This window comes from Staurois parvus, unplaced genomic scaffold (assembly GCF_062004578.1).
Source record: "Staurois parvus isolate SC_StPar_1 unplaced genomic scaffold, SC_StPar_1.0 ptg000376l, whole genome shotgun sequence".
Taxonomy (NCBI): domain Eukaryota; kingdom Metazoa; phylum Chordata; class Amphibia; order Anura; family Ranidae; genus Staurois; species Staurois parvus.
In genome coordinates this window covers 1,271,342-1,286,991 of record NW_028318172.1, presented here as the reverse complement: position 1 = coordinate 1,286,991, position 15,650 = coordinate 1,271,342, and the positions used below count along the sequence as shown (strand labels likewise).

General features: G+C 40.0%; 1 protein-coding gene across 3 annotated transcripts in view; it reads left to right on the top strand.

The window, feature by feature from the left end:
- Window positions 1-14,838, top strand: part of ABCC5 (ATP binding cassette subfamily C member 5) — a 125,298-nt gene extending 110,460 nt beyond the window's left edge. For all 3 annotated transcript variants that reach the window (XM_089685461.1, XM_089685462.1, XM_089685463.1), the window contains 4 exons: window positions 4,019-4,097; window positions 6,768-6,881; window positions 9,744-9,908; window positions 14,306-14,838. In XM_089685461.1, the coding sequence (XP_089541587.1) occupies window positions 4,019-4,097; window positions 6,768-6,881; window positions 9,744-9,908; window positions 14,306-14,407 (460 nt within the window). In that variant the 3' untranslated portion in view covers window positions 14,408-14,838. The remainder of the gene's footprint in view (window positions 1-4,018; window positions 4,098-6,767; window positions 6,882-9,743; window positions 9,909-14,305) is intronic.
- The last annotated feature ends 812 nt before the right edge of the window (window positions 14,839-15,650 follow it).

Genomic DNA, 15,650 nt, shown 5'->3' with positions numbered 1-15,650 from the left:
CAGATCGCAGGTGTAATGCAGGACTCCTGCAGACCTTCAGTGTAATCTGTCTGCCTGTATATCGTACATCCTACAGGCAGGCAGTTTCACCATGGCAGGAAGAATCAATGAACTACCAGAGCATTCAGCAGCGCTGTTGTAGTTCATTAAGAACTACAAGCAGACATCTGTAAAGAATTAATGATTGACGCAGCCGTGCAGGCCAAGGAACTTCTCTCTGTACTGCTGTCACACAGGGGGCTTGAATCACCGACCCACTGCAGGAGCAGGAACATATTACATGTTCCACTCTAAAAACTGGTAGAATATGTAACATGTTCTTCAAAGTGAACTTATCTTTTAACCTTTTCATTGCCAGAGCGATTTTTGTGTTTCTTGCGCACATGTTTAAAAAAATAATTTTAGGCCTGAAGATTACATTATGTAATTTCTGAAATCCGACACTCTATAGCAGGGGTCTGCAAACTAGGACCCTCCAGGTGTTGAGGAACTGCAAGTCCCATGAGGCAGACTCCTAGAGGCATGGGACTTGTAGTACTTCAACAGCTGCAGGACCATAGTTTGGAGACCCCTGCTCTAGAGAATAAAATAGTGATAGTCCCATTTGTTTGTCACATATTACTGCAAAAGTCTATTTAACACAAAATGTCAGTAAAATACACTAAAGTTAATTTTATGGCACAAAAAACACAATAAATTGCCCAACTTTTTTTGGTAAAATATAAAAGATGAGGTTGCACCGAATAGATACCCAACATATCAAACCTTAAATTTTTGTGCATTCGTGAAATGGCGACAAACCAGTACCTCATATTTTCTATAGGCAACATTTTAAAAGCTCTCTATAGGTCAGCTGTTTAGCTTTACGGAGGTGTTCTGGTGATAGAATTATTGCTTTCACTCCGGCGTGCACGACAATCTGCAACATGTCGATGTTTTCATTCATAAGCTCTACGATGCGCATGTTTACATTTGTACATGCGTTATGTGTGTGTGGTGGCCTCAACATTTTTTGGGGGGAGGGATTTTATGTGCTTGGGTGTAACTTTATTTTTTTACAATTAAAAAAAACAATAACTTTTCCTTTACTTTTTTTTTTCATCACAAAGGAGACAAAAAGTTCCCTATGTGATTTTTATGGTGACAGGTTCTCTTTAATAAAACTGCATGTCTCCCCTGTGCTACACTGAATGTGATGCAGTACAGATTGTACTGTATTACATTCTGTCAACTGTCAATAGGGGCCCGGAAGTGATGTCATTTATCACTTCCAGATCAGGAACAAGAAGAGTAGGAGAGCAGACGTGTGGCGCACTTTGCCGGCGTGTGTAGAAGCATTCAGGCAGCAGCGCAGCCACCCAAATGTTTCTACCTGACAAGCCTTACTGCTTGCCTGCAGCAAGGCTAAACGTAAAAAAAACTACCTGCCTGGCGCTTGGAATTGCATGTCCCGGGTGTCGGGCAATAGAAATTCAACATCCCTGTAGTTCTCTGGCCTGTGAGTCTATTTTTCAAAAGAACAACCTCTCTTGCAAATGTAGCAGTTGGAGGGATGAAGCAAACCATTTACAGCTGGCAGGGGGTGCTTACAATGATTAGCTTTTACCTATTTATTTAAAACCTTAATTTCAAAAAGAAAAAGCTGTTGCTTTAAGTGCTTATAAAACGTGAGCTGGAGATTGGCTTTAATGTGTTAGTAAATCTAAATCTAGTGCTAATGCTAGTCTAATTAAAGCTGGGTATTCCTGCTTAACCGGCCAACTTTCGGTACGTCAGTACTGGACTTTACACTACCCCTCCCCCAGGATAACAGTGCTGCTGTCCAAAGCTGCCCCTGTGCTGCTTCATCAACAGTGAAGGTACTCAAATACAGTAGGTGTTGCTGGCCATATCACCAGGTGAAAACAGAGGGGGGAAAAGCCTGAAAAAAAAGAAAGCTAACGCTACCACTGCATCTGATTGGAAAGCTGAAAAATATAAACATTTTTGTATTGGGTTTAATACCGCGTTAAATAGGTGATGGCTTAAGTGATAAACGGCTCAGTTCACTTAAGTTCAACTAAAATTCCCAGGTAAAATAGCTCATGCGGTATTTTTTCCAAAAGTTTTATAATTCCTTAACCACTTACCCATACCGAGCACTTTTACCCCCTACTTGCTGAGGCCAATTTTCAGGTTTCAGCGCTCACACTTTGAATGACAACTACGCGGTCATGGAACACTGTACCCAAACAAAATTTTTATCATTTTGTGCACACAACTAGAGCTTTCTTTTGCTGGTATTTAATCACCTCTGCGTTTTTTATTACCTGCTGAATTAACAAAAGAAGACCGAAAATGTTGAAAAAAAAAACACGTTTTTCTTTGTTTCTGTTATAAAAGTTTGCAAATAAATAATTGTTCTTCATAGATTTAGGCCGAGATGTATTCTGCTATATTTATTTGGTGAAAATAACCCAAATCAGTATTTATTATTTAGTCTGTAGGAAAGTTATAGAGTTCACAAACTATGGTATAGATCTGAAAATTGATCAATCCTGAAGTACTGACAGCCAATCAAATTTCTTGAGGCCCAGAAATGTCAGAACAGTACAGATATCCCCCAAATGACCCCTTTTTGCAAAGCAGACAGTCTGACGTATTTCAAAAGAAGCATGGCGAGTTTTTTGAAGTTGTAATTTTTTTCACATAATTTTTCAGAAAGTAAAGAAATTAAAAAAAAGTTTTCACAATTTTTTTTTTTTTTTTACATACTGTAAAATTTACCTGTTTTATAAATTTTATAATAGAAGCAAAGAAAAAATGTTTTCTTTTTTTTTCAAAATTTTTGCTTTTTTTTTTTTGTTTATAGTGCAAAAAAAAAAAAACCAGCAGCGATTAAATACCAAAAGAAAGCTCTATTTGTGTGAAAAAAAAAATGTCATGTGTACAATGTTGAATGACCGTGCAATTGTAATTCAAATTCACTGAAAGCTGAAAATTGGCCTGGGCAGGAAGGGGGGTGAAAGCGTCAAGTAGGCAAGTGGTTAATACATTTTGTTAAATCACATGTGGCGTTTATACCTGATTTACCTAGCATTTTGTGTTTTTGCGTTAAATACTGCATAAACTTAAAGTGATTTGAGATTTTCAATATCGCATTTAATATTACGAATAAATGTGTCACATGACTCAAATTTTGCATTCGATTTTTTAGCAAATTGAGCCCAAAGAATTTTGGGGGCAGAGGGGCACTTGATGCTTATACACCGTGTTCCAAATTATTATGCAAATTATGTCCTCCGTGAACAGGACTGTTTGAAAATTAGTCTTCATGTATTTTTCTGCCCAATGCACCCATTTCTGCTTGTGAGCATTGGTTAGTGGTGGCCGAATAGAAGGTTTATGCACAGTTGCAAGACTCTGGAGGACTCTACACCTTGATGTCCGTGGGACTCCAGAGGCACCAGCAGCTTCAAATATCTGTTTGCTGCTATGTAATGGTATTTTAGCAGCTGCTCTCTTGATCCGATGCATGGATCTGGCAGAAATCTTCCTCAATGTGCCTTTTATCTGCACGAACCTGTCTGTGCTCTGAATCAGCCACAAATCTCTTAATAGTGCGATGATCACGCATAAGTTTTCGTGAAATATCTAATGTTTTCATACCTTGTCCAAGGCATTGAACTATTTCACTCTTTTCGGCAGCAGAGAGATCCATTTTCTTCCCCATATTGCTTGAAAATGGTGCTCTGCTTAATAATGTGGAACGCCCTCCTTTAGTAGTTTTTCCTTAATTTGGGATCACCTGCCAATCTAATTATCACAGGTGTCTGAAATTGTTTTCAGTGATCAAAAGAGCCCTGACACACAATGCCATCCATGAGTTAAACTGAAGAACAAAATATTTACTCTTTGTGACACTTAAATAGAATTTGCATAATAATATGGAACAGGGTGTAAATATATATGGGTTGTCTGTACAGGATATAGGTGGGATGTGTATATGTGTTAACATTGTATATATTTTAATCTGTAGCTCAAATCTGGATCCATTTAACCAGTACAGTGAGGAGCAGATCTGGGATTCCCTAGAAAGGACACACATGAAAGAATGTGTAAGTATCTTGTTCTGAAGCCTTTTTTCTAGCCGCCTTCCTTGTTTGTGCTCTTTCCAAAACACCAAGCAGTTCTGACACCCTTACCCCAGTTTACATCAGTTGTAAAAAATACATAAGTCCATCTAGTTCAACCAGTAGAGAAAAAAAAAAACCTATGAACATTTCTATACCTACAGCTGATCCAGCAAAAAAACACCATATATATAGCAGGATCCAGTTTGTTCCAACAGGGGAAAAAATTCCTTCCTTATCCCCCAGGAGGCAATCAGATTTTCTCTGGATCAACTACTCCTGGTGTTATTACCTATAAATGTTCATGTCCTGTTATATTTTATGCATTTAGAAATGCATCTAGCTCTTTTTTTAAAACCATTCTTCTGAACTCACTAGTTCTTGAGGGAGTCTCTGTCCACTTTTTCAATCCCTCCTTGTCCTCTGTAATGACCTGAAAGTGAATAACTCAGCGACAAGTTTACTATATCAGGGTCTCCTTAATCTGTTCCTGATTAGGTTGGTTTTGAGGAATCTGTTTTCTGCCATCACCTCAAACATACAAGAGACCTTTTTGGTCCTTACTGAGGAGCTACGTACTATACCTCTCTGGGATTAGAATGCGGTCTTCAGCCTTGCTGTTTCAGAGCCCTTACAGCTGCAAATACATTTCCATTACACCAATGCTAGCCTGGCTCTGTGCTGCTAGTTCTCACCAGTGTAAGTAGTATGTAGGACAGTGTCCAAGGGTCAGTAGTAGGTAGAGCAGTGTACAGAGGTCAGCGGTATGTAGAGCAGTGTACAGAGGTCAGCGGCATGTAGAGCAGTGTACAGAGGTCAGCGGCATGTAGAGCAGTGTACAGAGGTCAGCGGCATGTAGAGCAGTGTACAGAGGTCAGCGGCATGTAGGGCAGTGTACAGAGGTCAGCGGCAGGTAGGACAGTGTACAGGGCTCGGTAGGTCATGGTACTGGGAGTTAGAAGGGCACAGTGCACGGAGGTCAGAAGGGCATGGTACTGGGGGTCAGGAGGGCACAGTGCACTGAGGTCAGGACACACAAAGGTCAGGAGTGCATGGTACTGGGGTTAAGGAGGGCATGGTACTGAGGGTCTGGAAGGCATGCTGCACTAACGTCAGGGTACACAGAGGTCAGGATGGCATGGCACTGGGGGTCAGGAAGGCACAGTACATAGAGGTCAGTTTACTGGGGGTCAAGAGAGCACAGTGCACTGAGGTCAGGGTACACAGTGGTCAAGAGTGCATGGTACTGGGGTTAAGGAGGGCATGTTACTGAGGGTCTGGAAGGCATAGCGCACTGAGGTCAGGGTACACAGAGGTCAGGATGGCATAGTACTTTGGGGCCAGGAGGGCATGGAACATGGAGGTCATGGTACATGGAGATCAGGAGGGCACAGTGCATAGGGGTCAGGAGGGTATGGTACACAGAAGTCAGTAGTGTGTAGGGCAGTGTGCAGATGACAGGGAGTCAGCAGGTAGCTTGGTTCATGTTGTGGACAGAGCTATGGACCTTAGATCATTTTAAAGGGGAACAGCACAGCCAAGACTAAGTCACAGGCACTTGAGAGAGGATCTTCAGATGTCTTCCTTTATTCTTCTCTCTATCGATTATGCTTTCTTAGCAGTTCTGACGGAAGGAGAATCAGGAGCTTCTTAGTCCATGGCTTATGCTCAGGTTCCACAGCGACACCTCTGGGTGTTATGGATTTTGTTAACATTTATCCTCTGTGCCTTACTTCAGTGGTTTCGCATCTCACCACTCTCGGATTGTGTGATCTAAACTCCACTCCTGCCCTCCCTTGTGGATGTGTCGCTCACACACCCTACACCTTTAGTCAGGTCAGCTTTGTGGGATCAAGTTTTTGCACGGTCAAAGGAGTCACTTAATACCCCCTTGGCTGCTTTATTGTGCTAATACCATAAATGCTCTGGTGTACCACACATTTTTCAGAGTTCCATCACCTTAACCTTAAGGGGTAGGGGTGCAAGGCTTTGGGCCTTCACATGTAGACCGTCTGGTCTTTCTTGTTTAGACCTGTTTTTTTTTTTTTTTTTTTTGTCTTTGGTTCCCCTTTGGCAGCTGTACTTCAGCATTTTCTATTGACTACATCTGGTTGTTGTGGGACTTTTCTTTCCTACTCCGGAGTTTGTTGTTCCATCAGTTCTGGTGGGTTTTGGTTGCTTAGCTATGCACCGGTTCTGGTTTAGTGCTCGTTGATCTTGGATATCCTGGTCTTGAACATCTGGTTGATTCTGTGTGTCATCTCTGTTCGTGTTGGCCGATTCCTCTATTTAATAGGGGGCTGTGTCCATCAATGGGCAAGAAGGACTCCTAGAAGAGGATTTTACAGTAAGTATGAAAATCCTATTTATTTTTGTTTTTTATGGCCACACACAAACCAAGCTTACACAGAGTTTCCAGTGACCAAACTAAGCAGCAGAAGAGGATTTGGCTACCATTAAAGTGAATGTGTAGCTTTGTCATGCAAAGCACATAGATTCTCTTTATTTGCCATGAGAATAATATGAGGAGTGTGAATCTTAGATGCATACTTGTATTTATGACCAAATGTCTATTCGTTATATATAAATAGATATAATAGCATACATACATACATACATACATCTAATTTTTCTTTTCTGATTATTTTATATTAGGTGAGTCAGCTACCTCTTAAACTTGAAACTGAAGTTTTGGAGAATGGGGAAAACTTCTCAGTAGGAGAGCGACAGTTGATGTGCATTGCACGGGCTTTATTACGGCGATGTAAGGTAAGTGCACACTAATAATATAAATATACTGATCTTTTATCTCCCACCATATTGTGATATCAGAAATTTAGCAATGGGAGTTGTGCGTTCACTGTAGTGGCTCTACACTACAACTCCTAACACTCCTGTGCAAGATCTCTCCGTCAAATTAACCTCCTTGGCGGTATTCCCGAGTGTAGCTCGGGGTAAAGTTTCAGTACCACAAGCGGTAACCCTGAGCTACACTTGGGCTTACCATGCGGCGCTGCTCCCGGATCTGTTCTTCACTTACCTTGTCCTGCGCTCCTGCGATGTCCCTCCTGCAGTGTCCCCGGCAATGTACTCCGGCCGATGCCGGCATCTGTCTTCTGGGTTCTGTCCCCTGCGACGTCGGGATGTACGGGGACGGAACGGCAGGAAATTTGAAAATGACAAAAAGTGACATTCACTAAATACGCTAAAATCACATAGTAAAACATTACTGTATCAAACCATTTCACATACATTTTGTTTCGAGTGCTTTGTCCTGTGCCCTGCCTGCATTTTTACTGTTCTTTCTGCCTGGAAACTGAGAAATGTCCATGGTGTCCAAAAAGCGTCCCTTTAGGTCAAAAGCGGTTTTAGACCAGCTAGAGAACAGCGATAGTAAATCAGAACCACTTGCAGAATTGAGTGATAATGATTTGTGGGGAAATTCGTCATCAGACACTGAAAACGATTTTGCGACTTTGCTCAGTGATGTGCGAACTTGGCGCTCTATTTCAAATTTCAATGTTTTTGGTTTGATTATATTATTGAATTAAATTTATTATTATATTATTATTTTTTTATGATTATTTATTAAATTATGATTTCGTGTTTCAAATTGTAACATACCCAGAATGTTTACTAGACTCTTGTTGGAACAGATTTCAGTGAGTTATTCCTAAACATTACAGGCCTACAATAAAAAAAAAAAACATATTTCCATGCAAAAAAAATGTACCGCTTTGAGCACAGATATATGGACATAATCAGACCGCTAGGGAGGTTAATCTAAGCATTGTAGAGTGCCGAAGCATCTGGGAGCACAAGTGACAACACACTGCATGCATGTGGATATACACACACCACTGGGCATTCGTGAGATGAATTGCCTTTGTCATAGCTTGAGGTGGACCTGCGCATTTTGTGTGCTGTGGAGGCTGCTATACTTCTTACCACCCCATACTGCTCTGTTATTTCCCCCTTCCTGCACCCATATTAATCCTCTAGCCACCTACTGGCCCTCTAATACTTGCTTTTTAATCCCCTTTACCTGTTAATCATCCACCAACTCTTCACTAAATACCGCTGAACCCACACACTTCTCAACTGAATGCCAAATCGGGTCTATTTCCTTTCAACATTTTGTAAGCTGTATTCACCCTTTGTTTACATGCTTATGTAACAAAATGCTCAAACTGTTATTAAAGGGTTTGTAAGGTAATAAGTATACATTAAAACCGTGTTCATGTGTTATTCTCTTTAACGTGGGGTCCATTCACACAAACAATTTGCTATAACCTGTTATAGGGGCAGCATTGTTACAAACAATGCTGTGTCCTCCATTGGTGCAAAAAATGTATACATTCCACCAATGGCAAAACATATATAAAGTTATAGAGTTTAATTGCTTGCTGACTGCGCATTGTAGATTTACTGCTACTGTGTGGGCCCAGCTGCACAGAATCGTGTTTTATATGACGTTTCCAGGTCAGGAGCGCGTGGGTGCTCCTCCCCTGCAGTGCTGTCACTGGCTGCCAGGTCACTGATCACCAGGTCCCAGTCAATGACTTATGGCGGAGGTGAATGACAGGAGAGATCTCTGTGTTCGTAAACAACACAGAGCTCTCTGCTGACATTGGCGATGTGCCTAATTTTTTGTCCCCCTGCAAAGCAGGGAATAAAAACGTCACATCCCTTAGTAAAATCGGCACACAGTTAACCCTTTGATTGCACCTTGATATTAACCCCTTCCTAGCCAGTGTCATTAGTACAGTGTCAGTGTATATTAGCACTGATCACTGTATTAGTGTAACTGGTGATGTGTCAGTGTCTGATTGCCTGCCGCACTATCAAATTCCCACTGTAAGTCACTGATCGCTGCCATTACTACTTTAAAAAAAAAAAAAAAATTCCAGTATATATCCCATAGTTTGGTTTGCGTGAAAGATATAGTGTCTGCAATTAATATACGCTTATAAGGATTTTTTTTTCCAAAGACTTGTAACAGAATACATTTTGGCCTAAATTTCTGAAGAAATTTTGTTATATAGCAGAAAGCAAAAAAAAATTTATTTTTTTCGAAAATTTTGTCTTTTTTCGTTTATATAATAATAATAATAAAAAACCCCAATGGGGATCAAATGCCACCAAAAGTTCTTTGTGTGAAAAAATTATGTAAATTTCATTGGGTACAGTGTTGCATGACTGCGCAATTGTCAGTTAAAGTAGCTCAGTGCTGAATAGCAAAAAAAAAATTGGCCTGGTGGTGAAGGGGGTAACATCTTCCAGTAAAGTGGTTAAAGTGCATAGCATAATCCAAGGAACACAGATGGTATCCGATTTTTGTTTGCTTTTGAGTTTCTTATTATGTGAGTGGAGGTTTCACAGCAAAAAGTGTGAATGCAGTGCCTATTAGTGATTTCCCGCTTCCACTGGGATTGGATAGGTATGACACATATTTACTTTGGTCCATGGTGGATTAATGTAAATATGCACACCTAAGCCTGAAGTTCTGGTGCAGCAAACTACCTTCCGAAGTTACATTGGGTGGATATAGCTGCTTAGGACAATATGATTGCTGGGTTTTACTGTGTTCTCTTAAATAAGAAATAACTTTGTTTTTTTTTTCTATTTTAGATTCTAATTCTTGATGAAGCCACAGCTGCTATGGACCCAGAGACTGACCTTTTGATCCAGGAAACTATTAGAGAGGCCTTTTCAGACTGCACAATGTTGACTATTGCTCACCGACTCCACACTGTTCTTGGGTCTGACCGTATAATGGTGCTAACACAGGGACAGGTGAGTATACAACATCTGTGATGCACAAAGCAACATTGTAACTAAATTCTGAAGAAAGAAGCTATTGCCTGATAGGTGTAGGTCAGTTTGCCCCAGATATAATAACTCAAGTCGGATGAATTACTCATCCTATCAGAATTTGATGGTGTTTTGTTTTGTGAAACACTACTGTTAAATAAATCATGTCTGTTGAATAAGAGATACCTCAGACATTTCTACTTTACACAACCTAATTAACAGTCTTGGTGCTGCATATTCCATAATCACTCAGATCTTTTAACTCTTTCACTGCCAGAGCTGTTTTTGCACACAAGCTTAAAAAAATTTTTAGGCCTGAAGATTACATAAAACTTTACAAACATTATCTATTTTCTGAAAGCAGACGCCCTAGAGAATAAAATAGTTGTAATTCCAATTTTCTGTGTCACGCCATATTGCCACAAAGGTAAAGGTTTTAAATATGAATTATGAGGTTGCAGTAAATACCCAATATGTCAAACTTTACATTTGCATGAACTTGTGAAAAGGCGACAAACTTCGGTACCCTATATTTTCCATAGGCGACACTTTAAAAGTACCCTAGATCATCAGTTTAGCATTACAGGGGAGGTCTGGTTCTAGAAATATTGCTTGCCGGCGTGTGGTAATATGTAACGTGTATCGCAATTGGCGTCTTCATGCATTGTCGCCCCCGGCACATGTGTTTACGTTCGTATATGTGGGGTGGGGGATTTTATATGCTTGGGTGTAACTTTAATTTTTTACAAGTTAAAAAACAAGTTTTTTTACTTAATGGTTTTTTTTCAATCACATAGGGGACAAAAAGTCCTCTATGTGATGATTTTTTGGTGACCGGTAACTGTCTAAAAGGGTCTAAAAGACCCTGGATATCTCCCCTGTGAATGTAGTGCAATGCAGATCGCATTACAATACATTCTTTCCTGGTCATGCTAGCTGGGGACACTGACAGGGGGACCCGGAGGTGATGTTTTACACATAGATTTTCCGGTAAGCAACAAGGAGGGGAAGAGAGCGGACACAAGTCTCATCTGCTCCCTCCCCTCTACCCAGCAGCAGCCGCTATGTCAGTCCCTGGCCCGCAGATGGGCAAGTGGAGCCCATGATACATGGTGGGGGCACACATGCGGGTGGGGGGTTCGCCATTACCAGGGGTGTGTGGGAACAATCGTGCAGCAGCGCAGCTGCCTCAATGCTTCCATCTGACAGGCAGGAGTCTGCTTGTCAGATTTACACACAATATGTGTAAAACCCCCCCACTGTCAGAGACCTGGCAGCGAAAGGGTTAAAGCAGATCATAGGCATCTAAACACCCGCCACTGCTCCAGAGGGCCCCATAACCACTGAAAACAAACAGGAAGTTTTATGGTAATATTCAATAGAAATCTGTGCAAAATGTTTTAAAGTTCTCCTGATATTTTTATGTGCACCAATAGAACACTGACATCCCACTAATCCTGATCTGTCATAATAGGTTACCAAAGTGAACATAAGATTATAGGTCAGACCCGTGAAGAAAGCCTGGACAGTCCATGTATGACTGTGATTTGAGGCTTTTATATTGATGTGATGGACAAATACTATACAGTGCCATGAAAAAGTATTCATACCCCTTGACATTTTCCACATTTTGTCATGTTACAACCAAAAATGTAAATGTATTTTATTGGGATTTTATGTGATAGACGAACACAAAGTGGCACATAATTGTGAAATGGAATGAAAATGATAAATGTTTTTCAAAAATGTTTACAAGTCTATATCTGAAAAGTGCGGCGTGCATTTGTATTCCGCCCTCTTTACTCTGATACCCCTAACTACAAATTTGGTGGAACCAATTGCCTTCAGAAGTCACCTAATTAGTAAATAGATTCCACCTGTGTGTAATTTAATCTCAGTATAAATACAGCTGTTCTGTGAAGTCCTCAGAGGTTTGTTAGAGAACATTAGTGAGCAAACAGCATCATGAAGGCCAAGGAACACACCAGACAGGCCAGGGATAAAGTTGTGGAGAAGTTTAAAACAGGGTTAGGTTACAAAAAAAAATATCCCAAGCTTTGAACATCTCACGAAGCAATGTTCAATCCATTATCCCAAAATGGAAAGAATATGGCACAACTGCAAATCTACCAAGACATGGCTGTGCACCTAATCTAACAGGCTGAAAATGGAAAGAATATGGCACAACTGCAATTCTACCAAGACATGGCTGTGCACCTAATCTAACAGACCGAGCAAGGAGAGCATTAATCAGAGAAGCAGCCAAGAAGCCCATGGTAACTCTTGAGGAGCTGCAGAGATCCACAGCTCAGGTGGGAGAATCTGTCCACAGGACAACTATTAGTCGTGTACTACACAAATCTGGCCTTTATGGAAGAGTGGCAAAAAGAAAGGCATTGTTCAAAGAAAGCCATAAGAAGTCCCATTTGCACCTTGCCAAAAACCATTTGGGGGGCACAGCAAACATGTCAAAGAAGGTGCTCTAGTCAGATGAGACCAAAATTGAACTTTTTGGCCTAAACGCAAAACACTGTGTGTGGCGAAAAATTAGCACGTGCACATCACCCTAAACACACCATCCCCACTTTGAAACATGATGGTGGCAGCATCATGTTGTGGGGATGCTTTTCCTCATCAGGGACAGGGAAGCTGGTCAGAGTTGATGGGAAGATGGATGGAGCCAATTGCAGAGCAATCTTAGAAGAAAACCTGTCTAATCTGCAAAAGACTTGACTCTGGTGGAGGTTCCACCTTTCCAGCAGGACAAAGATCCTAAACATACTGCCAGAGCTACAATGAAATGGTTTAGATCAAAGCATATTCATGTGTTAGAATGGCCCAGTCCAAGTTCAGACCTAAATCCAATTGAGAATCTGTGGCAAGAATTGAAAATTGCTGCTCACAGATGCTCTCCATCCAATCTGACAGAGCTTGAGCTATTTTGCAAAGAAGAACATGCAGAAATTTCCCTAGATGTGCAAAGCTGGTAGAGACATCCCCCAAAAGACTTGCAGCTGTAATTGCAGCGAACGTTCGTTCTACAAAGTATTGACTCAGGGGGGCTGAATACAAATGCATGCCACACTTTTCAGATATTTATTTGTAAATAAATTTTGAAAACCATTTATCATTTTCCTTCCACTTCACAATTATGTGCCACTTTGTGTTGGTCTATCACATAAACTCCCGATAAAATACATTTATGTTTTTGATTGTAACATGACAAAATGTGGAAAATTTCAAGAGGTATTAATACTTTTTCAAGGTACTGTATGTGCTAAAAATAGCCAGTGCTATGTATACTGTATGCCCCCAGAGTTTAATACTTCAAAGCATTTCAAAACAACAGGTGCTAATTTAATTTAGGGTAAGGTCAGACCATTTAAAGGTAATGTGTTGCCTCAAAATATTTGGGTGACATATTGTCTTGGCATAGATCTGTCGTCATGATGTATGCCCATCATCTTTATAACTTTAGTTGGAATTCCAACCTATCAGCTAAATGCACAGTTGAAATATATAAATATGAAATTATTGATTTGCCAAATATCTTTCTTTGGTTGTAGTAACTTTTTTATAATTTATATAACCATGCTCTAATGTACAACCAGATAGGTCAAACATGTCTTCACTGTTGCAGCTTCTTTTATTACCTCCCAATCCCCATCATGCATAAATGGACATAACCACACTAGCTAGGTCTTCTCTGCGCTACCAAGACACCACTCTTTCTAGAATTGCATCTTTTAAATATAACACAAAAGTTATCAAATGCTTTATTAGTTGGTGTTTCTTGATTTTTGGCATACAGGGGATATTAAATATTTGGATAGATTTTAGTTAATTACTAACAGTAAAAATATGTTTAATGTACTATGAATACATAGTAGTGTCTGTCCCCTAATATACACTATACAAATCTAGTGCCTAGCTAAGGGGTATAGCCCAGGGGGTAAGCAGGTCTTTTTGGTGTTTATTCTAAACCCCAGAGCTTTGTACACCAACCTACAATAAAAGAAATATAGGCAATTTCATCTTGTTAAGTTTAAAAAAATGTGTGCTTTTAGATGTTTTTGAAGCTTCTCTTCTAGTGTTTTTGTTTTGTTTTTTTTCCCCAAGTACATCAGTGTGAATAAGCCATAGATTGTTTTTGTTTTCTTTGGGGGGGGGGGGGGGGTATTTGTTTTTAATTATTACATAAGACCAGAGAATGAGTTTTTATAGTTGTCTGGAGCTCCACTTGAGTATTAAGGGATGCAGCACAATTCTTATTTTTCTTCATTATAGCTATTTTCAGGTTTATTATGAATTTATGACTAAAAAGCTAAAATATAATATATAGAATGTTTTTTCTAATGTAATGAAATTGGTTGTTGCAGGTCACGGAGTTCGACACACCGTCTGCCTTGCTGTCCAATGAGAACACTCGATTCTTCTCCATGTTTGCTGCAGCAGAGAATAAGATTACCGTTAAGGGTTAAAGGGCTAAATTACTAGCGTCTCAGTTGCCTCACCTAGTGGGGCTGTACGCTGCTTTTCATTCCCTGCCTGTGGCAGGCACACTCCTCCTATTTTTTCCCGTGTCTGACAAGAAGAATATTTTGCCTTTTTTCCTTTCTGTTCTAGTTTTTATTTTTATTTTTTAGCACAAATCAATTTCAAGATCTAGGTTTTTTAACTGTTTGAAAGATCTTCGTGTTCTATATTTATTCCCATTACAAAAGGTTACAAAAATGCATTTTAGTTAAGAAATGCACTGAAAAGAATAAAAATGGTTCAGGCAACCATAGTTCTGTATGTAGCCGGCTTAGAATGGAGCTTTCTACATGCAAATGTATATAGCCTATATTTACTGTGAAGATGTAAGCTGGTTTATTTTATATTAAAATGAGCACTGGGTTAACTAAAAGAAGTGTCTTTGTTCATTATTCTGGTTGAATTTGTCTGTTATCTGTGGAAACCCATTATACATTTGGTTGAAAAAAAATATGATTTATCCATGTGAGTGAGATATGGATAAGCTTCCCTGTACAGAAATGTCAGCCAATATCTGGGAAAAAATAGCTGTTAAGTTTTAAGTCATCCTCTTGGTCTTTATTAGTGGTGCACTGAAATGAAAATTCTGGTGCCAAAACTGAAAATTCAGGATGCACTTGGCTGAAAACCGAAAAGTCTACTTATGTGGGAGTGGGGAGGTGCAATTTTTTAATTTTTTTTTTTATTTTAATGTTTTTATTTACTTTTTTAAACTTCTGATTTAGTGCTATCACATAGGGGGGCAATAGTCCCCTATGTGATAGCATATAAGTGACAGGTCCTCTTTGTAGAGGTGGGGGGAGGGGCAGTGTGTGCAAGGAGGAGGAAGGAGAGGAGCAGTGTATACAGACAGGTTCGCTCATTTGCTGCTGCTAAATGTCATTGCCGTTTTTTAAATGCCTGCTTTTTTTTTCACTTTGACAGCTCCTTTTCAGAGTTATATTTGCCTTGCTGCTAAAGTAAACAAAGGGACGGGGTCACTGGGTGACCCCCACCGCTTTACTTTAGCAGCAGCTTTAACAGCTCCTGCTCAGAGCTAAAGTAAAAAAAAAGCCAGTAATTGTATTTAAAAACCAGCAATGATATTTAGTGGTGGCAAGTGAGGGAGCCTGTCTGTATACACTGCTCCTTCACTGTATATACTGCTTGCTTACCTCCCCTCCTGCTTTTCTCTCCCACCCCCATCCC